This window comes from Miscanthus floridulus, chromosome 7 (assembly GCF_019320115.1).
Source record: "Miscanthus floridulus cultivar M001 chromosome 7, ASM1932011v1, whole genome shotgun sequence".
NCBI classification, from domain to species: domain Eukaryota; kingdom Viridiplantae; phylum Streptophyta; class Magnoliopsida; order Poales; family Poaceae; genus Miscanthus; species Miscanthus floridulus.
The window spans coordinates 130,788,751-130,811,070 of NC_089586.1; the positions used below are offsets into that span (position 1 = coordinate 130,788,751).

The window sequence follows — 22,320 nt, forward strand, 5'->3', positions numbered from 1 at the left end:
GTTTCCATGTACTAGGCTCATTTCAGTCCATCTTTCATTTTTTTATTCCTTTGGTCGATTCAGACACTCGGTGGAGGAGATAGAGTGCGCTTTGTCCGGAGACGGAGACAGAGGTGCCCACTCGAGCGCTAGCTCTGGCGTCGCCGGAGGTGGAGGCGGAGGCGGGGGTAGGGGCGGGGGTGGGGGCGAACGCGGACGCGGAGGTGCCGACGTGAGCTCCTGCTCTGGCGTCACCGTTGGCGAAGGATTGTGCTTCTCTCATCGTCTCTGTCGATTACTAACAGCGAAGGTTCTGGGCGGATAAGTCCGACTGTGCTGGTTTGTTGTGAGAGTAAAACAGTGTTGGCTGGCTAATAAGTCCTGGCTCAAACCAACAAGTAAACAGGCTGTAAAGCTGAAGGTGCATGCTGCCATCTGCCTCCTAGGTGATTTTGGATTTCAATCATTTTGGTTCGTCAACATTTTGTGTTTGCGCGGATGCACGGGTCAAATGGTGTACCAACGGAAGGTGGATGAGTTTGATTTGGTGGCCAGCTAGTTTTTGAGCATAAGGATTGGAGGAGTGTGTCTACGTTGCTGGACGCTACCTGAATGTAGCTGTAGCGCATGCTGTAGGAGAGTTTCATGGAGCAATACTCCGACTCCTGCCACTTGATTTTTTGTTTTTATCGCATGCAATAGCTTCAGATCCAAAGGTCTTGTTCAAACTAGTGGTAGGTTATATCAGGTAGTAGCTTCAGGAATCCATGCTGGAGACTAATAACGTGTGTTGAGCAGGCTAGTGAACTCCTTTTTCTGTATTGCCTGTGTTTTAGATTCCAATATATGTTAGTTTAGAGTTTGAGGTTCAATGTTTCAGTTGTCCCTTCAATGTTCAGTGGTTCAGATTTTAGTATTTTATTTTATTTTAATTTTTAGTCCAGAATATTTAATTTATTGTTTGCATGTTTTTTTTGTTTAGATTTCAATTTAATTTTTAGTCTAGATTTCAGTATTCAATTTTTAGTACTGATCGGGGACCGATTTCTTGGTTTGGTGTGCGCAGTTACATCAACAAGTTCAGCATCCAGTAGAAGGCCACCATCAGCGCGGATTTCGTCACCAAGGAGGTCCAGATCGACGACCACCTCTTCACATTGCAGGCCTGCATGATTTGTAAGCAAGCAACGGAGGTAGTGAATAGAAGGAGCAGCATCATGTTTTATATTTTGTCTTGTGCCCATGTTGCAGCAGCAGCACTGCAATGCACATCTAAAATATCATAAGTTAAAATACTGGTTTTATGCATTATAAATGCAAATACATCCCTGCCAAATGTTAGTCTAAATGACGATTGGGTTTATACTGCCAGATTGATGCATTTAGGCACGTGCATTTGGGTTTATGCAGTCTGATACCACCTCTGACAGTGATGCATTGAGAGATATTGAGAACCACGAACTGTTAGATGCATACCTGCCAATTGAAAATCATATACACTAGTACAAAAACAAGCTTTACTCCCGGTTGGGAAACCCCTTCAGTCCTGGTTTCCCAACCGGGAGCACAAATCCGGGACTAAAGGGCTCCTCCTTTAGTCCCGGTTTCTCGCCCGGTACTAAAGGTCCACCTTTAGTCCCGGTTGGTAATACCAACCGGGGCTAAAGAGGCCTCCCGGCCTGGCCACGTGGGCCGGCCCTTTAGTCCCGGTTGGTATTACCAACCGGGACTAAAGGTTTTCTTTTTTTTCTTTTTTTGTAATCAAATATACCAACTTGGACAAAAGTTAATGATAGTGAAAATATTATTAACTAATAAACAAACAAAAGCTCCTGACTTTTTCCCTGGTAATTACTTTGAGATTTGAATGGGTCTATCAAATGTATTTGAACATATTATTTCAAATTCTATCAGGTGCAACCATACAAATAGAACTCAAGAAAGATAAATAATTGTAATACATGTGAGTAAATATAAAAATAAATCTTTATGCATGTAAGTAAATATAGAAATATAATATTTATACATGCAACATGACTTGGGGAAGAAATGGTAATTCAATGGAGATGGGTATCCACCTGAGGATCAAGAATGAAAGTTATGATCAAGACACAAATAGTATTTTTCTTAAAAATAGTTGTAGTGATCACAAGTTCATCATTCAATCAACTAGAGTTCAATTTGTTGCATTTAATTCTTAAAGGAGGTTGATCTCACCTCTAGCAATTGTCTCTTCATGGACAACTCTATCAATTTCATCTGTTGTAATTCCTGGTTTAATTACATGAGCAGCTGCATCTAAAACCTCTCTTGCAATCTATAAATGATAATACGAGATAAAGCAGAAAAGATTAGGAAAGTGAAATTATAATGTCACAACTAAGCACTCATTTACACATGCTGGGAACTTACTCGACATGTTTCTCTCATCCTTTCTATGAGTTCAGGGGTCTTAATCTACAGAGGCACAAAGAAAGCAGTGATCATCATAAATTTGTTCATGGAACATATGTGATACTCAAAAACCTTTGAAGGATTTTACCTCTACTCTTTTCTGCAAATCACTATCTGGTTCTATCTTGGGAATTCCCTAAAAAGTATTACAATGTCAGGGAGATTTGAAAGAGCATATTGCAAGAGATATCACTTCAAGTGGAATGGTGAGACGACACTGCATGCATACTGTGAAGGAAGAGACCCTTAAAACAACAGGAACTTACATCAAGCGCCCAATTAGGCTTCTCAATTTCATCTGGCACCACACGCATCTTTGATATTGGATATGGTATCAATGGACTGAAAGACATAATCATTCAGTAAATGTGAGAAAGGTACTACCCAAATAGCTCATTCCTCCCACCCAAATAGCTCATTTGCTGCTCTAAACCTTTTGCATGGTTGTGGCAGGGTTATCCTTAGTGTTCCACATAGGTTGTGTCAGAAGGTACCAGCATTTATTTAAGGTAGGAAATCAACCAGCCAAAAATTAATATAAATTTGGAATATTCGAATTTGAGTTGTCACTACCATTTTTTGTGGTGGCTCATGTTGGATTTCAGACCTAGCCTACCTAAACTTGTTTGGGACTAGAAACTAGAAAGTTTTGTTGTTGTTCTTGTTCTTTTTGTATTTGATTGAATTTGAACAACAGAGGCAAATGGAATGCTACATATATTGAACAACAGATCGAACAAAGGAATTGAGGATGTGGTAATAGTATTTTACCCTGTCCAATCAAAACGAGGAAGTTTCAATGCACGTCCCCGCCCTTTTCTCACACAATATTTCCAACCTTCTGGAGACTGCTGGGATGCCAGTGCACCAGGCTTTGGGTGAACAGATTTGTGAGAGCTCCATGCTGCCCTAAAACAATCATGTGTGCTGCAAATGATTTGTGGACACAAAAGAATTTAACGTTTTCACTAGTTCAAAAAGGTGAAGGAGCACACATGAAACATAATTCTACCCTGCACTGGTGTGCCAGCACTTCCAATGGATACTTTGATATAAAAAGATGTGTTTCCTTTAAAAAATCAAAAGATCAAGGTGTCGGTGTTTTGGAACCGGGGGTCCCTCAACCAACGAGTGAATTTGTGCTGCGTGCCCCTAATCCCGGATGGTGATGCAAAGAGACATAAGGTTTATACTGGTTCAGGCAATCGAGGCCCTACGTCCAGTCTGAGAGATCGATCTTGTTTTCCTTGCACCGGAGTGCTCGTAGTAGGGGGTTACAAGCTAGGTGAGAGAGGGAGCTAGCCCCAGGTCTCGGCGAGGGTGGTACGGGCTGCTTGAGACATTGTTCCCAAGCAGCGTGCAGTGTAGAAGTGTGTAGTTCTATCGGGGTGTTTGTCTTTCTGCCTCCTCCCCCCGAAATGGCCCCGGTCCCTCCCTTTTATACTCTAAGGGAGAACCGGGAACGTACATATGTTGCTACATAGCGCTTCTGTAAATAGGGGTGGCGTGTCCGAGTCCTGTAGCCGGCCGCTGTTGTGGTATGGTCGATGGAGTGGCCCTGTCCTTGTCGTGCAGAAGTGACGCGCCGGTCATACTTGGTCTTGTGCGTCGTGGGGCTCCCGTACAGCTTGATGCAGGACATGGCGGGTGACGTGCTGGTCATCGTGCGATGACGTCGTAGGGAGCCGTGGCTCAGCAGATGCCGAGGCCGAGCCATCGTGGGGGCCCGGCGGACATGGATCCTCAGGCTGCCGAGCCCCTGCAGCAAACTGCCGAGGCCCTGGAGAGAATTATTGGTCCTGGGTACTGATTCCGAGGCCACAGTAGCCCAGACGTGGCTCCCCACGCTGCGTTGTCCTCGGAGCAGGAGTTGGCAGCACAGTGAGGTACGGGCGTCAACCATGTGCATGGTGGTTAGCACAGTGGCGGGTAACCCCTGCCCAGTCCTGCCTCCTGTCCCGTCAGTCATTCTATTGTACTGTGCCGAGCATGCGGCCGATGTCAGGGGCAGCAATTGGCTGAGTTGATGCGACACGACGTTTTGTCAGAGGGACGGGAGAAGGAAGAGGCAGCGGAGTGCTGCCAAGCCCGCCTCGCGCGAGACGGAGGGTCGGTGGCCCGGCCGAGGCCTGCGACGAGAGGGGGTCGGCCGAGGCCTTCGGTGGGGGATCGCCCGAGGTTAGCGGTGAGGGGGCCTCGGGTGAGTCGGAGAATTGGCCGAGGCCTGCGGTGTTTAGCTGGTTTCGATTTTCATGAAGTCTAAGCAGTCGTTTTTTGGTTCTGGCTTAGGGTACCCCTTCTCACGGTATCCGACAGTAGCCCCCGAGCCTTGGGGGGAGTGGAGGCACTCCCCCTGAGGTTCTGACGAGAATTGGCTCTTGATAGTTCCTGTCGGGATGGTGTTTCGTACTCGAGGTTTTGGTGGGTGCGCGCGAGCGCACCCACCGGGTGTAGCCCCTGAGGCCCTGGAGGAGTGATTTCACTTCTCCAGGGGCTTTTTTCTCTTTCGAGTGAGGGGTTTACATTGTGTTTGCCGGGCCTGTGGGTGCGAGTTCGGATCGCAGGGCCTCGACGATGCTGCGGGAAGAGCCCCTTAGCCTCCGCCTGGAGCGAGAGGGCCGTCAGGGGTTCCCCCGGCTTTTTGTTCGACCCTCGTGCTTCCTTTTCGCTCGGAAGGAGGGGTGGAAGATGCCATGCTACCCTCGGTGGGCGCGAGCGACAGCATTTCCGGTGAGCTGTTATCGGGTAAGTCCGAGTGGAGGCCCGTACCCCATTCGCTAGGGGTCGGCTAGCGGTCCAGAGACGCGCTCCAAGAGTACCGGAGGGTTTCTCTAGTGGGTGCCGAGGCCGTTCGCTAGGCCTCGGTGGCTCGGTGCCTCCCTACGGTGGGATCCCATTCAGAGACCTCCCTGCCGGTCTCGGACACGACACAGGGCGCGCTCATACAGGCTCGCCCGTAGTCATCCCTGACTCTTTTGCCCTGGGGCGGCTGTCGAAACCCCTGGGGGCCCAGCCTTCGAACCCCTGGACCGTAACGGGCTCGGGTCGCTTGTCTTTATCTTGGGTGCAGGAAGAGCCCCCGAGCCTCCGCACGGAGCGAGAGGGCGGTCAGGGGTCTTCCCGGCTTTTTTGTCCGTCTCCCTCACGCCCTTTTCGCTCGGACGGGGGCTGTTTGCCGAGCCCACTCGTGTGCGAGCCTGAGCCGCTGGGTCTCGGCAAAGTTGCAGGAGGAGCCCCCAAGTCTCTCGCATGGAGCGAGAGAGCGGTCAGAGGTCCCCCTAGCTTTTGGTTCGCCCCTCGCGCGTGAGGGTCTGTCGGCCGAGGCCCCCTCGGGTGCGAGACTAGGTCGCGGGGTCTCGGCGTTTTTTTTGCGGAAGGAGCTCCCTAGCCTCTGCACGGAGCGAGAGGACCGTCAGGAGTTCTTCTGGCTTTTTGAACGACCCTCGCGCTTCCTTTTCGCTCGGAAGGAGGGTTTGTTTTGCCGAGCCCCCTCGTGTGCGAGCCTAAGTCGCTGGGCCTCGGCAATGTTTTGCAGGAAGATTCCCTTAGTCTCTGCGTGGAGCAGGAGGGCCGTCAGGGATTCTCCTGTCTTTTTATTCGACCCTCGCGCTTCCTTTTCGCTCGGAAGGAGGGGTGGAATGTGCCATGCTACCCTCGGTGGGCGCGAGCGATGGCATTTCCGGTGAGCTGTTATCGGGTAAGTCCGAGTGGAGGCCCGTACCCCGTTCGCTGGGGGTCGGCTAGCGGTCCGGAGACGCGCTCCAAGAGTACCGGAGGGTTTCTCTAGTGGGTGTCGAGGCCATTCGCTGGGCCTCGGTGGCTCGGTGCCTCCCTACGGTGGGATCCCATTCGGAGACCTCCCTGCCGGTCTCGGACACGACACAGGGCGCGCTCATACAGGCTCGCCCGTAGTCGTCCCTGACTCTTTTGCCCTGGGGCGGCTGTCGAAACCCCTGGGGGCCCAGCCTTCGAACCCCTGGACCGTAACGGGCTCGGGTCGCTTGTCTTTATCTTGGGTGCAGGAAGAGCCCCCGAGCCTCTGCACGGAGCGAGAGGGCGGTCAGGGGTCTTCCCGGCTTTTTTGTCCGTCTCCCTCATGCCCTTTTCGCTCGGACGGGGGCTGTTTGCCGAGCCCACTCGTGTGCGAGCCTGAGCCGCTAGGTCTCGGCAAAGTTGCAGGAGGAGCCCCCGAGTCTCTCGCACGGAGCGAGAGAGCGGTCAGAGGTCCCCCTGGCTTTTGGTTCGCCCCTCGCGCGTGAGGGTCTGTCGGCCGAGGCCCCCTCGGGTGCGAGACTAGGTCGCGGGGTCTTGGCGTTTTTTTGTGGAAGGAGCTCCCTAGCCTGTGCACGGAGCGAGAGGACCGTCAGGAGTTCTTCTGGCTTTTTGAACGACCCTCGCGCTTCCTTTTCACTCGGAAGGAGGGTTTGTTTTGCCGAGCCCCCTCGTGTGCGAGCCTAAGTCGCTGGGCCTCGGCAATGTTTTGCAGGAAGATTCCCTTAGCCTCTGCGCGGAGCAGGAGGGCCGTCAGGGATTCTCCTGTCTTTTTATTCGACCCTCGCGCTTCCTTTTCGCTCGGAAGGAGGGGTGGAATGTGCCATGCTACCCTCGGTGGGCGCGAGCGATGGCATTTCCGGTGAGCTGTTATCGGGTAAGTCCGAGTGGAGGCCCGTACCCCGTTCGCTGGGGGTCAGCTAGCGGTCCGGAGACGTGCTCCAAGAGTACTGGAGGGTTTCTCTAGTGGGTGCCGAGGCCGTTCGCTGGGCCTCGGTGGCTCGGTGCCTCCCTACGGTGGGATCCCATTCGGAGACCTCCCTGCCGGTCTCGGACACGACACAGGGCGTCCCAAGCGTTTCGCTTGCTTGGGCCTCGGCCTCGTATAGGCTCGCCCGTAGTCGCCCCTGACTCTGTTGCCCTGGGGCGGCTGTCGAAACCCCTAGGGGCCCAGCCTTCGAACCCCTGGACCGTAGTGGGCTCGGTGCCCAGTTCCTTTGCCCGAAAGGAATCAGGTGGGGGTTATTTCTCTCCCTACGGCTAACAACGGCAGGCGTGCCTTTTGAGGCGGCTTTTTCGGGGAGGTGAAATGGCGCCTGCTGCTGCTGCGGTTGGACGTGACATGGCGTCAGCCGACGGGACGTAACTGCACGCGGAATTAATGAGGGAGTGGGCGCGTGGGAGGTAAGACCGGATCTGGGTAATCGCAGCGGATTTTTTGGGAAAACTTCCCCGATTTCGTCGCCCGGTGGTTTCGACTCGTCCCTGCATAAATACACAAACAGCCTCGCCCTCCCCCTCCTTACCTTTTCCGCGTTTGCTTTCGCTGCCTCCGTGCCGTCGTTGAGAGCATAGAGCGGGGAGGAGAAGGGCGAGAGAGAGAGAGACCGAACGAAAGAGAGAGAGAGAGATTACCGCCGTAGCAGCGTCCTCCACCGCGCAATGGCAGGTGGTCCCGTCATCCTCCCGGCGGATCCCTGGGAGCGGTCTGACGTCACCGAGGAGAAGCTGCAGTCGCTCGTGGAGGCCGGTCTTCTTCGCCCGATCACCGACCCTGACGAGCCGGAGTGGACTGCTCTGGGGAACGAGTCGGAGCCGAGGCCGCGTGACGGCTACGTGGTGAGCTTCGTCGTCTTCCACGAGCGAGGCCTCGGGTCGCCGGTGGATAACTTCATGCGGGCGCTCCCGCACTACTATGGCGTGGAGCTCCACAATTTCAGCCCCAACTCCATCGCGCAGGCGGCCATCTTCATCGCCGTCTGTGAGGGGTACTTGGGGATCGCTCCCCACTGGGAGTTGTGGCTCCACTTGTTCCGGGCGACGTTCACCACCAAGCCGGGGGGAACGAGGGGGGCCCAGAAGGTGCAGAGGGCCGGCGGCTGCACCCTTCACGTGCGCCAAGACCGGCAGTCCCTCTACATCCCGGCCCAGCTGTCATCGTCCAACCGTCGTTGGTACGACGGCTGGTTCTACCTCCGCAACGACGGCGGAGGACTTCCCCCTTATATCGGGCGGGTTGTAGAGAGTCAACCAGAGAAATGGGGATACGGCGTCATCAAGGTCGATCAGCCTAGGCTGGAACCGCTCTTGAGGGCCTTGGGGAAGCTGTGTGACCACGGCCTTTCGGTGGCCGTGGTTGTGGCGGCTTTTCACCGCCGGAGGGTGTTGCCGCTGATGGCCCGGCGGCGGCGGCTGTTCGAGATGACCCCGGGCGATCCGATCGCCGGTGTCAAGATGTCCGTCTTCGCCCTTACCGACGACGAGACCCTGCGTCGGGTGAGAGAGGCGGTAGACGGAAAGCCGAAGATTGACGATTTGATGCCGTTCCCGATGCGCCCGTCGCGGGGGTATGTCTCGCTGGTTAGTTGGATGTTGCCGAGGCTTTCGCGGCCTTCTTGTTTTTCGCCCTTTTTTTTGTCTATCGTCTTACTTCGTCGTTCCCACAGGGGATAAGAGATGTGCGAGGCTCCCCGCCGCCCGTTCCCGAGGACGCCCGGCGGCGATCCGTGAACAGAGCGCGCGCCGAGGAGGGGAAGAAGAAGAAAGATGCCAAGGAGGCGAAGCGCACGAAGAAGATCCTCGCACGCGAAAAGCTGGACGCTCGTCGCCGGTGTCAGAGGCTCGACGGTCTCCCGTTGGAGCCGTCTCCCTCGTCGTCGGTGTCGGATTCTTCGGGCGACGGCGGCGGGCGCGAGGTGGGGACGGCCTGCCTGGAACACCTCCCCGACATTAGGGAGCTGGTGCTCGGGGCGCCGGCAAGGAGCCCGACGCCCCTAGGAGGAGGTGTCCCGGGGCCGGCGGCGGCCCGTCCCGGGGCCGAGGCCGACACGCCCGAGGCGCGGGTGTCGAAGGAGCGTGCCGTCAGCCCGATGAGTTCGACGGTGGAGGTGGAGTGAGCGACGGTGGGCGCGACCCCATTGTATCCGCGAAGGGTCGAGGAGGTGCCGGGGTCCGACGGAGGCCAGCTGGCACCGGTGGACACCGAGGCCGCGCTGCTGCCACCACCGCCGCCGTTGCAGAGGAGGCTGGCGGTGTTGAAGCGGCTGCATCCACGTTCGCGGTAAGCGTCTTTTCTGGTGGAGTCCATAGTACTTCTTGTTTGCCCCTTGGTCGCATGCTGACCTTGGGAGTGTCTTTGCTTCCAGCCAGACGCATCTGGTGGAAGATCCTGCCTTGGCGCCCCGTAAGGCGCTCAAGGTGAACGTTAGCTCCTCTGCCCATCAGGCAGCGGAGGCGCAGGCTGGCGTGCAGCGTGGCGCGGCGTCGGGCGGGGCCATTTCGGAGGAGGCGGCTGCCCAAGAAAAGGGTGCCGAGGCGGCCGCGGAGCGAGTGGAGGAGGAGGAGCCCACGCTCCGCGATGTCGTGGGTCTTGGGGCTAAGGAGGCTGGGGCGTCCTCCATTGCCGAGGCCATTGAGGGTGAGGCCGGAGCCCCCAAGACCTTCGAAGTCAGGGCGGTGGATGCCGGGGCCACCGAGGTAGAGATGGCGGAGGCTAGAGCCCCCGGGTCCGTCGAGGCCGAGGCGATGGAGGTGGAGACGGAGCAAGTTTTGGCGCCGCCCCTGGTTCAGACAATTTCATCTGATGATTCCTCCCAGGGGAAGGAGGCGGCGGACGTCGAGGTGGCCAGTACCGCGGAGCAACCAGTCCCAGATCCCGCCGAGGGGAGTTCGGCCCTTGCCCGGCTACGGCCCGAGCCCCGTGGGTGGAACTTCCCGCGTGTTTTCTGGTGGAACCGGGCTGACCCCGAGGGGGAGCCCGTGTTCGCCCTTGAAGATACCGCAGAGGGGGGGCGATGGGATACCCTCGAGCAGTACCGCCAGCTGGCAGTGCGGTCGCTGCAGACAGCGATGACTATTATGGGACGGGACTTGCCCGGTGTCACCCAGGTACCGTACTTTCCTCTCTCATGCCGCGTTGTTTTCTCTCCGAGCCCCCTCGCTGTGTTTGACGTGCGTTTTTTGTTTTGCCTCTTTAGGAGCTCGAGACCCGATCCCTTGGGAAATCGGTATTCCTACGAAGGGAGAGGGATATCTGGGACCAGCTCCGGCGGCAGAAGGGCCTGCTCGCCGATGCCCAGGGGCTTTTGTCGGCGCGGAGTGCGGAAGTGGAGGACCTCCGCCTTCGTTGTGCTGACATTCAGGCCGAGTTGGCCACAGCTAAAGAGCAGTCTGCCCCTCTGGTGGCAAAGATCAAGGAACTGGAGGAGGAGCGAGACTCCTTTAGGTCTCGGGCCCAAGAAGCGACGGCCTCTGCGAAGGCCATAGCCGGGCAGCTGGGTGCGGAGCAGAGCGAGCATCAGGCGACGAAAGTCGCCTTGGCAGAGGCTACCAAGGCGGCCAAGGCCTCTCGGGTCGAGGTCTTAGCCTGGAAGAGCAAGGCCGAGGGTAAGTTCCGCTGAACCGTGTTCCTTGTTTCATTTGTTCCGGTTCGCGTTTGACTCCTGACCCCTCGTTGCGACGTAGATCTGGAGAAAGAGGCTTCCTAGGCGGCTGAGGCCTCCGTCGCAGCGCAAGCGGCGCTGGATGTTGAGGTCCGGGAGCACGAGGCGCTGCGCAGCGCTGTCCGTACCGCCTGCGAGGCCCTGGACGTTGAGGAGGTCCAATCAGCCAGCTCCCTTGGGAGCCGCCTGATTGCGTTGAGCGGCCGCGTCCACGAGAGGCTCCGGGGAGCGTTGCACACGGGTGTCAAGCGCGCCCTGGCCGTCGTCTCCTCGCACTACGCCATCAACCTCGAGGCTGTCAGCGACGGCTACGTGTTGCCAGAAGATGACGAGGAGGCTGATGCGGAGGTCGTGAAGCTGTTGGAGGCGGCCGAGGCACCTGGCACAGCGCTGGCCAGTCTATTTGAAGAAGAGGTGGTCCCTCCCGCGCCGGCCATCGATCCTTGAGCTTTGACCTGGGCCAAAAGGGGCCATGTAACCGGATTGGGTTAGTTGTCATACCGTGACGTCTTCGTGGCCGTCGAGGCCTTTAAAGTATTTGCGTATGTGCGTCTTTTAACCGTTTTCTATTCTACTTCCGAGCCTGTGCCCTCTGTCTCGATCTTGGGAACCCGCAAAGAAATCCCTCGGGACCTAAGTCGTCCTTCGGCGAAGGGTGGTGAGGGAGCTGCCGTAGCCCAGAGGCGTAGGCCGTTCTCACGACTCGACCGGCCCTTTGGCCTCCAGAGAAGCTTTTGGTCTTTGGGTTTCTTGTGAGGGTCCCGTCAGAGCGCGAGAGAGTTTGGCGTAGAAATTTTTTGAAAGACCATTAACAAGCGGTGTTCGGGACTTAGGGGGGTTCCCCCTTTCTAGCCCCCGAGGGAGGCTCGGCTTTGCAGAGGCAGAGCCGAGTCTCCCTTATAGCGCTATTGTGACGTCGAGCCCCTATTGATAGACAAGCTCTCTGCACAGAACTTCCTCGGAGCCTACGCTGTCCCTTGGGTAAAAAGGTGGTGAGGGAGCTGCCGTAGCCCGGAGGCGTAGGCCGTTCTCACGGCTCGGCCGGCCTTTTCGCCCTTGAGACGATCGTACGGTCCTTAGATTCTATACAATCGACTTGTCTATAAGGGGAGTTCCTCGAAAGATTATAACAACTAAGAACGCTTCTTTATTGTATTTCGAGAAACAATGTAAACAACGTTTGGAATTTTAAGGGTAGAAACGACGTAGCTGTTCTATGTTCCAAGCGTTGGTGAAGATTTCGCCCTTCTCGTTGGCTAACTTGTAGGTCCCGGGCTTCAGCACTTGAGCGACGATGTACGGCCCTTCCCAGGGTGGGGTCAGCTTGTGGCGGCCCTTGCTGCTCTGCCTCAGTCTTAGCACCAGGTCGCCCACCTTCAGGTCTCGGCTTTGGATGCGCCGGGCTTGGTAGCATCGTAGGGCTTGCTGGTACCTGGCTGAGTGTAGCAGCGCGACGTCTCAGGCTTCCTCCAGCTGGTCGAGGGCATCTTCGCGAGCAGTGCGGTTGCTTTGCTCGTTGTACGCCTGTAGCCTCGGGGAACCGTATTCTAAGTCAGTGGGGAGGATGGCCTCGGCTCCATAGACCAGGAAGAACGGTGTGAATCCTGTAGCTCGGCTCGGGGTATTCCTTAGGCTCCAGATGACTGACAGGAGTTCGGCAAGCCATTTCTTGCCAAACTTCTTCAACTGATTGAATATTCTTGGCTTAAGGCCTTGTAGGATCATGCCGTTGGCACGCTCTACTTGGCCATTCGTCCTTGGGTGCCCTACGGCCGACCAGACCACCCGGATGTGGTGGTCATCGCAGAACGTTAGGAACTTGCGACCGGTGAATTGTGTCCCATTGTCAGTGATGATGGTGTTAGGAACCCTGAACCTGTGGATGATATCCGTAAAGAACAGCACCGCTTGCTCGGATTTGATCTGAGCGATCGGACGAGCCTCGATCCATTTGGAGAATTTGTCGATAGCTACCAGCAGATGGGTATAGCCCCCGGGTGCCTTCTGCAGAGGCCCAACCATGTCCAGCCCCCACACAGCGAATGGCCATGTGATGGGGATGGTTTGGAGGGCTTGGGCCGGGAGGTGCGTCTGTCGAGCGTAATACTGGCATCCCTCGCAGGAGCGTACTAGCTTCGTGGCGTCGGCCACCGCCGTTGGCCAATAGAAACCTTGGCGGAAGGCGTTACCCACGAGCGCCCGAGGCGCCGCGTGGTGCCCGCAGACTCCCGCGTGCAAGTCCCAAAGTAAGGATTGGCCAGCCTCGGTGGTGATGCATCGTTGGAGAATACCAGATGGGCTGCGCCTATACAACTCGCCGTCGCAGAGGACGTAAGTCTTGGCGCGTCGCGCAAGCCGTCGGGCTTCGGTTCTGTTAGCAGGAAGCTCTCCTCGAACGAGGCGATCAAGGAAAGGGACTCGCCAGTCCGTTCCTTGGTCAGCCTTCGGAGGCTCTGCGTCAATTGCCATGGCCTCGGGCTCGGCAGCAGAGGGGGCCTCGGGCCCTGCGGTGGGCTCGGCTGATGGGCCCTCTTCCGTCGCCGAGGCGTAGTCGACGGATGGCTTGTGGAGGTCTCTGGCGAAGACGTTCGGGGGGACCGGGGTCCGTGCCGACACCATCTTTGCCAGATCGTCCGCGGCCTCGTTGAACTTTCGTGCAACGTGGTTGAGTTCGAGACCGTCGAACTTGTTCTCCAGGCGACGTACTATCGCGTAGTACGCCTTCATTTTGGGGTCATGGCAGCTTGACTCTTTCATCACCTGATCGACGACGAGCTGCGAATCACCCCGTACGTCGAGACGTCGTACTCCAAGTTCGATGGCGATTTGTAGGCCGTTGACGAGGGCCTCGTATTCGGCGACATTGTTGGAGGCGGCGAAGTGAAGCCGGATCATGTAGCGCATGTGTACTCCGAGGGGCGAGACCAGGAGCAGGCCCGCGCCAGCCCCAGTCTTCATCAGAGACCCGTCGAAGTACATGGTCCAGCATTCTGATTGGATCTGAATGGGTGGCAGCTGTGTGTCGGTCCATTCGGCTACAAAGTCGGACAGGACCTGTGATTTGATCGCTTTCCGAGGCGCAAAAGACAAGGTTTCCCCCATGAGTTCGACAGCCCACTTGGCTATTCTACCCGAGGCCTCCCGGTTTTGGATTATCTCTCCCAGAGGAAAAGACGACACCACAGTCACCGGGTGGGACTCGAAGTAGTGACGCAGCTTGCGTCGAGCCAAGACTACGGTGTAAACCAGCTTCTGGATGTGGGGATAATGCGTCTTAGTCTCGGAGAGCACTTCGCTGATGAAGTAAACAGGTCGTTGGACGGGTAGAGCATGTCCCTTCTCCTGCCTCTCGACTACTACGGCCGCGCTGACCACTTGGGTCGTCGCAGTGACGTAGAGTAAGAGGTGCTCACCCTCGATGGGCGGAACCAGGACGGGGGGGTTGGTGAGCAGTGCTTTGAGCCTGGCGAGGGCTTCCTCGGCCTCGGTGGTCCAAGAAAAGCGCTCGGACTTCCTCAAGAGGCGGTACAGGGGCAGGCCTTTTTCGCCGAGGCGCGAGATGAAGCGGCTTAGGGCCGCGAGGCATCCCATGACCCTCTGCACCCCTTTGAGGTCTCGGATCGGGCCCATGTTGGTCACGGCCGAGACCTTCTCTGGGTTGGCCTCGATCCCATGTTCTGAGACTATGAATCCCAAGAGCATGCCTCGGGGAACCCCGAAGACACACTTCTCGGGGTTGAGCCTGATGCCCTTCTTTCTGAGGCATGTGAAGGCAACCTCCAAGTCGCCGACGAGATCACCGGCCTTCCTGGACTTGACTACAATGTCATCCACGTAGGCCTCAACGGTTCGTCCGATGTGTTCGCCAAAGACTTGGATCATGCACCGTTGGTAAGTAGCCCCTGCGTTTCTAAGGCCGAACGGCATGGTTATGTAGCAGTACATGCCGAATGGGGTGATGAAAGAAGTCGCGAGCTGGTCGGACTCTTTCATCTTGATTTGGTGGTAACCGGAATACGCATCAAGGAAGGAGAGGGTTTCGCATCCTACAGTGGAGTCGACGATTTGGTCAATTCGTGGTAGTGGGAATGGGACTTTCGGGCATGCTTTATTTAGACCAGTGTAGTCCACGTACATCCTCCACTTGCCACTTTTCTTCCTGACTAATACAGGGTTAGCCAACCACTCTGGATGGAATACTTCCTTGATGAACCCGGCTGCCATGAGCTTCTGCACTTCTTCGCCGATGGCCCTGCGCTTCTCCTCGTCAAATCGGCGCAGGCGCTGTTTTGCCGGCCTGGAGCCTGCCCAGATATCTAAGGCGTGCTCGGCGACCTCCCTTGGTATGCCCGGCATGTCCGAGGGACTCCACACGAACATATCGACGTTCGCACGGAGAAAGTCGACGAGCACGGCCTCCTATTTGCTGTCGAGGGTGGCGCTGATCTTCAGTCCTCGGCCGTCGGGGACGGTGGGATCGACTGGGACGAGCTTGACGGCCTCCGCGGGCTCGAAGGTCCCGGCGCGCCGCTTGGCATCGAGAACCTTGCTACCAAGCTGGTCGAGATCAGCGATGAGGGTCTCGGCCTCCACGATGGCCTCGGTGTACTCGATGCACTCGACGTCGCAGTCGTATGCATGTTCGTACGTGGACTCAACGGTGATGACGCCGTTGGGGCCTGGCATCTTGAGCTTGAGGTAGGTGTAGTTGGGGATCGCCATGAACTTGGCGTAGCACGGGTGCCCCAAGATGGCGTGGTAAGCCCCCTTGAATTCAACCACCTCGAAGGTGAGGACCTCCTTACGGTAGTTGGAGGGAGTGCCAAAGCAGACGGGTAAGTCGATGCGCCCGAGGGGTCGTGTGCGCTTTCCTGGCACGACGCCATGGAAGGGCGCGGAACCGCCTCGAAGCCGTGATTGGTCGAGCTCTAGGAGCTCCAGAGTGTTGACGTAGAGGATGTTGAGGCCGCTGCCTCCGTCCATGAGCACTTTGGTGAGCCGGGTGTTGCCGACGATCGGGTCGACGACAAGCGGGTACTGCCCGGGGTTTGGAACATAATCGGGGTGGTCATCCTGATCAAAGGTGATTGCTTCCCGAGACCAATCGAGGTACCGGGGGGTGGCCACCCAGACCGAGAAGACCTCCCGGCGTTCCCTCTTTCGCTGGCGCGCCGTGAGGCATGCCGAGGGTCCGCCAAAGATCATGAAGGCGTTGCGTACCTCGGGAAACCCATCATCTTTATCACCGTCCCTTTCGCCGGTGCCCCTTTTCCTGGCCTCATTGTCGTCGGGGAGCCCAAGCCTGGCGTAGTAACGCCGGAGCATGGTGCACTCCTCGAGGGCATGCTTCACCGGGCCTTGATGGTAAGGGCAGGGCTTCTTCAGCATGTCGTCAAATAGCCCGGGGCCACGGGGGCCTCGGGGATTCCTGCGATCTGTTGTGGCGACATGGACAGCTTCGAGGACCTCCTACTTCCCTGGGCGACCCTTCTTCTTTCTCTTGGGGACGCGGGTGGGCGAGGCCTCGGGGGCCTCGTCCTTCTGCTTCCCGAGGCGAAGTTGGTGGCGATGTCGAGGAGCGCGGCGGCAGAGCGCGGGACGTTGCGTCCTAACTCTCGGACCAAGTCCCGACAAGTGGTGCCGGAGAGGAAAGCCTGGATGATCTCCGAGTCGCCGACGCTGGGTAGCTCGGTGCACTGTTTGGAGAAGCGCCGGACGAAGTCTCGGAGAGACTCGTCCAGCTTCTGGCGGCAGCTCTTAAGATCCCAGGAATTCCCAGGGCGCACGTAAGTGCCCTGGAAGTTCCCGACGAAGATCCTAACCAAGTCGCGCCAGTCGTGGATTTGCGAGGGAGGGAGATGCTCAAGCCAGGCTCGCGCCGAGTCCGACAAGAGCAAAGGGAGATTGCGGATGATGAGCAGATCATCGTCCGCGCCACCTAGTTGGCAGGCCAGGCGGTAATCGGCGAGCCAGAGTTCCGGGTTGGTCTCGCCGCTGTACTTCGCGAGGTTGGTCGGCTGTCTGAACCGGGCGGGGAAAGGAGCAACGCGGATGGCCCTGCTAAAGACCCAAGGTCCTGGCGGCTCAGGGGAAGGACTGCGGTCCTCACCGCTGTCGTAGCGACCGCCTCGGTGTGGGTGGTAGCCTCGGGCGGCTCCGTCGTCGTGGCGCCGTCGCCTGCCAACTACTTCGTGGTCGCCCTGTGCCTCGCGTTGGTCCCTAGGTCGATCGTGCACCGAGGGGGCTCCGTTGGCCGTCGGTGCGCGAGCGGGCTCGGGACGGACCGAGGCATCCTGGCCCCGGCGAGGTCGCGCCGTGGGTTGCTCCGAAGTGCCTCCACGCCGGCGGGAGGCGGAACTTTCGGCCTGCTGCACCACTGCGGTCTCGAGGAGGTCGCGGAGCTCTCCGCGGACCCGTCGCCCCTCGGTGGTGGAGGGCTCGGGCATCGCTCGGACTAGCATCGCAGCCGCTGCGACATTCTGGCTAGCACGATTAAAGATTGGGGGTGGCTCTCCCCCTTCGTTATCGTTGATGCAGTGATGGACGTCGCGGGCCCTCCCTCGGGCTCCTCCGCCCTCACCGCACCCTTGCTGCTCCTGCTCGAGAGTGTCTCGAAGCTGTTGCAGAAGGAGTCGGTCTTGTTCGACCTTGGCTTGAAGCTCGCGGAGCTGCTCCAGGTCTGGGCGTCGATGCCCCCCGCGGATGGGATTCTCGTTCCGTGGTGTTGGGGCTTCGAGACGCGGAGGTGTGGCATCACCCGCCCCTGCCCGGGGCGGGGAATGGTTGCCTGTCCTCTCTTCCTCTTCACCCGCCCTTGGCATCCCGAGCCCGACGTGGAAGCACTCACGGGATGGATCGTAAGTCCCTTCGTCGTCGGAGTCGGAATAGCCGAGGCAGTAGTCGCTTGCGGCCAAGAATTGGCGTAAAGCCCCAGGGTTGTGGAGTTCGGAGAAATCCACCCCGGGCCATGCCTCGTCCTCGTCCGAGGAGTCGGAGTGGGTGCTCAGGTCGAGAGCGAAGCGCTGGCCGCGTTCCGAGGGGTGCTCGTGAGCGGCAGTGTAGGCGTAGGCATAAGAGGTGGCGGCATTCCTCAACCCAAAGGGGTATGGGGACGGTGCCGTCTCCATATTCTGCCCCGCCGGGGTCGACTCTTCAGGGAGTGGTGGAGCGGAGCTAGATGACTGGGCATCGGCGCGAGCCACCGGCGATTTTCCTTCGTCCATGCTCAGGCCAGACAGGTCCCCAGCCAGGGACCCCGTACCAACAGCTGGTCATAGGGTATCGGCGGGGAGTGGCGTGCCGCCCCGGGTTTGCGTAGCGTCGGGGTGGCATTGCTCGCGTCGTGCCTAGCGAGCGTGGCGAGAGCGGCCGCCCGGGCGCCGCCTGCGCCTGGGCTGCCGGGGCGTGACTTCATCGTCGGACGGTGGGGCTCGAGGAGTGAGGAGCACCATGTCATACTCATGCCCTAGAGACATGAACTCCAGGCTCCCGAACCAAACTACGGTGCCGAGACGCAATGGTCGTATGGGGTCTGCCATCCGGAACTTGCTAGGATGACGAAGCTGACACGCAGAGGCCCCTACCTGGCGCGCCAACTGTCGGTGTTTTGGAACCGGGGGTCCCTCAACCAACGAGTGAATTTGTGCTGCGTGCCCCTAATCCCGGATGGTGATGCAAAGAGACATAAGGTTTATACTGGTTCAGGCAATCGAGGCCCTACGTCCAGTCTGAGAGATCGATCTTGTATTCCTTGCACCGGAGTGCTCGTAGTAGGGGTTACAAGCTAGGTGAGAGAGGGAGCTAGCCCCAGGTCTCGGCGAGGGTGGTACAGGCTGCTTGAGACGTTGTTCCCAAGCAGCGTGCAGTGTAGAAGTGTGTAGTTCTATCGGGGTGTTCGTCTTTCTGCCTCCTCCCCCCGAAATGGCCCCGGTCCCTCCCTTTTATACTCTAAGGGAGAACCGGGAACGTACATATGTTGCTACATAGCGCTTCTGTAAATAGGGGTGGCGTGTCCGAGTCCTGTAGCCGGCCGCTGTTGTGGTATGGTCGATGGAGTGGCCCTGTCCTTGTCGTGCAGAAGTGACGCGCCGGTCATACTTGGTCTTGTGCGTCGTGGGGCTCCCGTACAGCTTGATGCAGGACATGGCGGGTGACGTGCTGGTCATCGTGCGATGACGTCGTAGGGAGCCGTGGCTCAGCAGATGCCGAGGCCGAGCCGTCGTGGGGCCCGGCGGACATGGATCCTCAGGCTGCCGAGCCCCTGCAGCAAACTGCCGAGGCCCTGGAGAGAATTATTGGTCCTGGGTACTGATTCCGAGGCCACAGTAGCCCAGACGTGGCTCCCCACGCTGCGTTGTCCTCGGAGCAGGAGTTGGCAGCACAGTGAGGTACGGGCGTCAACCATGTGCATGGTGGTTAGCACAGTGGCGGGTAACCCCTGCCCAGTCCTGCCTCCTGTCCCGTCAGTCATTCTGCTGTACTGTGCCGAGCATGCGGCCGATGTCAGGGGCAGCAATTGGCTGAGTTGATGCGACACGACGTTTTGTCAGAGGGACGGGAGAAGGAAGAGGCAGCGGAGTGCTGCCGAGCCCGCCTCGCGCGAGACGGAGGGTCGGTGGCCCGGCCGAGGCCTGCGACGAGAGGGGGTCGGCCGAGGCCTTCGGTGGGGGATCGCCCGAGGTTAGCGGTGAGGGGGCCTCGGGCGAGTCGGAGAATTGGCCGAGGCCTGCGGTGTTTAGCTGGTTTCGATTTTCATGAAGTCTAAGCAGTCGTTTTTTGGTTCTGGCTTAGGGTACCCCTTCTCACGGTATCCGACACAAGGATATGAAAAAAATACCATTTCCACTAATAGAGGTATCTACAGATACTACTAACTACATACTGTGATGAAGTTTCCACATAAGGCCATAACTAAATGATACATGCCTTTAAAATATGCAGAAGGTTTTAAAACATGCATAAGCAATGATACATGCCTTTAAAACGTGCATATGAAAATCAACACACCAGAGCATAAGCAATGACTTGAAGAAACCAACATGTCTACTATGTGCTACTTTCCAAAGTATAACTCTGCTTTTCCAGCCATATATCACAGCAATGAACAATTAGATCCACCCAGGTTCTGCTTCAATGTTCTAACTACAATTTTTCCAACCAATATACCACAGCAATGACCAATTAGAGCCACCTAGGTTTTGCTTCAATGTTCTAACTACAAGCAAATGAGAGCTAAAGACCCAATTTCTATAACTTAAAATAAATATCGTCACAACAAAGCCGCGTCAAGCATCGATTCCTATTACTAGATGGATAGGTGTAGGGCGTCGAAGCAAAACGCAGCGGGTAAAACTCGACAGCAGATCACTAGTGGAGACATGAAGCGATATGTGCACTGGAGCTGAGCGGACTTGCCGCAGCGAGCGCAGGGGGGCGACACCTCCGGGGCTCCTTTCTCCATCCTGGCTGCCTACACCACGCCAATTGGATCAGGCGGATTAGTAGACTGCTGGACCCGGGCAGGAAGGGCGTGGAGAACAGCAGAGAAGAGTCCCGTCCGGCTCACCTGTGGCGGCAGAGGCTAGGGTTCCGATGGCGCGGGCGGCGGACACGAGGGGAAAAGAGGAAAAAGGAGGTGGACGAGTCAGCCGAGAGGGTTTGCTCGCTGCCTACGTGCTGAGAGTCGATCCGGGCCGTGCGCGCGGCTGTGTCCTGTCAGACATGGGCGATGAGAAAGAAGAGAGGCCGGCGATGAAGCAAGAACACTGAGCTCGAAGTGGCTCGGGCTCGGGGAGGAAGAAGGAGTATATAGGAGGGGACCTTTAGTCCCGGTTGGAGACAGCAACCGGGACTAAAGGTCCCTTTCTAGTCCCGGACGGAGCCTCCAGCCGGGAGTAGACTTTTAATCCCGGTTGGAGGGACCAACCGGGAGTAAAAGTTAACCTTTAGTTCCGGTTGGTAGCTCCAATCGGGACTAAAGGTTTCTCTAGTTCCGGACGCGAAAAATACCGGGACTAAAGCCAAATTTCGAAGTGGATCAAAAGTCGTTTCTCTACTAGTGATAGGTAGTTTATATTAATTATCTAGTTCTTATACTTGACAAATATATATTAGTAAACCATAACTATATTAGCAAGCATCACGGACTTTGTGTTTTTCTTACTTTGGATAAGCATGAGCTTGATATACAATAGGGTCAGTTGGATTTGTTTGTTTTGTCTGTGGTTCAGTTTTAGTATTGCTTTTTTTCTTCAGTTTTTTTATTGTCAGTAGTAATTTTATTTTTTCAGTATAAATGTTCCTATTAGAGATCCGGTTGTTGGTAGTTTCAGTTTTAGTATTTCTTTTTTTTCTTCAATTTCCATCACTGAGCACTAGTGTGTGTGTTTTGTAATGTAGTAATGTGATTCACGTAGCCCCATCTCGTGCCTCCGTCAGCTTACAGTGAGCGTGAGCTACTGCTAGCATCAATTCTGTAAGGCGTGGTGGGGTGGCGGCCGCTTTTTGAATCTGCTCCTTGCCGCTGAATTTTTGTGAGCTGCCATTTTGGAGGACGCAAGCTGTATTGGTTATTCGTTCATTAACTCCATACCGAAATATATCCTGACACATCTTGTATAGGTTGAGGTGTCGGGTTATAAGTTAGTTTTCTTTACTACTAGGATTAATTTCTTAGTCCAAGTTGAGAAACCTCATACTAGTTTTGGACACTCCACCGGTTATGAACAATAATTCTTGTTATAGAACTGACTCTATCCCAGCCAGGTTGTGTTTTCTTTCATTTGTTTTATTTTCATTTTTGTTCCTTTTAGAATACAAGTTTCTGTTGATCTTTGTATTTAATAATTTCTCTTGTATACAGAACCTATTAACCCTATGAACAAGAGGATTAAGCCTGAACGAGTAATTTCTCACATGTGTTGACCAGCAGGTATATTGTTTCAAATTAATGACCCAGTCAATGTAGTAATTTTTTTGATGTTGATGAAATACAGAAGAAAGATTTCACATCTATGTCTGATTTATTAACCGGTGTGGTCTACTGATTTGTTGAGATCTGGTTGTTGGCAGTTTTAGTTTTTCAGTCATTTTTTTATTATCCTTTGCTTAATAAAATCTGGTTGTTTTATTCCTTAGTATCTTCCAGTTTTTAAATCAGTTTGGGTTGTGACGTGTCAGTTTTTGATTGGTTGGAAATCTGGTTGATAGAATGAAACAGAAACAACCGAATGTTGTTTAGTCACTCCCAAAATTTATTCCTAGTAGCGTTTCATGGGTAACTTGTTTTCAGGATGGACCGTTCGCAAATTTTTAATATAAAAAACATTAAATTAATACATGGGCTAGGCTTGGCCTAGGAAGTTCTTTTGGGCTCGTGCATTGCTAGTTCAGGCCCTATTTAGTAAGGTGTGCATTTTTTTTCGAATTACGCAAAAGGTTTACGCGTCCTTGTATT

At 55.9% G+C, this 22,320-nt stretch overlaps 1 protein-coding gene across 1 annotated transcript; it reads right to left on the bottom strand.

Annotated features, from left to right (window-relative positions):
• Nucleotides 1-995: 995 nt before the first annotated feature.
• On the bottom strand, nucleotides 996-20,325 carry LOC136466287 (methionine aminopeptidase 1A-like). The gene is made up of 10 exons (XM_066464679.1): nucleotides 20,243-20,325; nucleotides 16,688-16,726; nucleotides 3,205-3,360; nucleotides 2,700-2,775; nucleotides 2,522-2,569; nucleotides 2,392-2,436; nucleotides 2,197-2,296; nucleotides 2,006-2,057; nucleotides 1,398-1,455; nucleotides 996-1,238 (listed from the first exon to the last, which is right to left on the bottom strand). The coding sequence occupies exons 1-10, from the start codon at nucleotides 20,323-20,325 to the stop codon at nucleotides 996-998; spliced, it is 900 nt and encodes a 299-aa protein (XP_066320776.1).
• Between the last annotated feature and the right edge of the window lie 1,995 nt (nucleotides 20,326-22,320).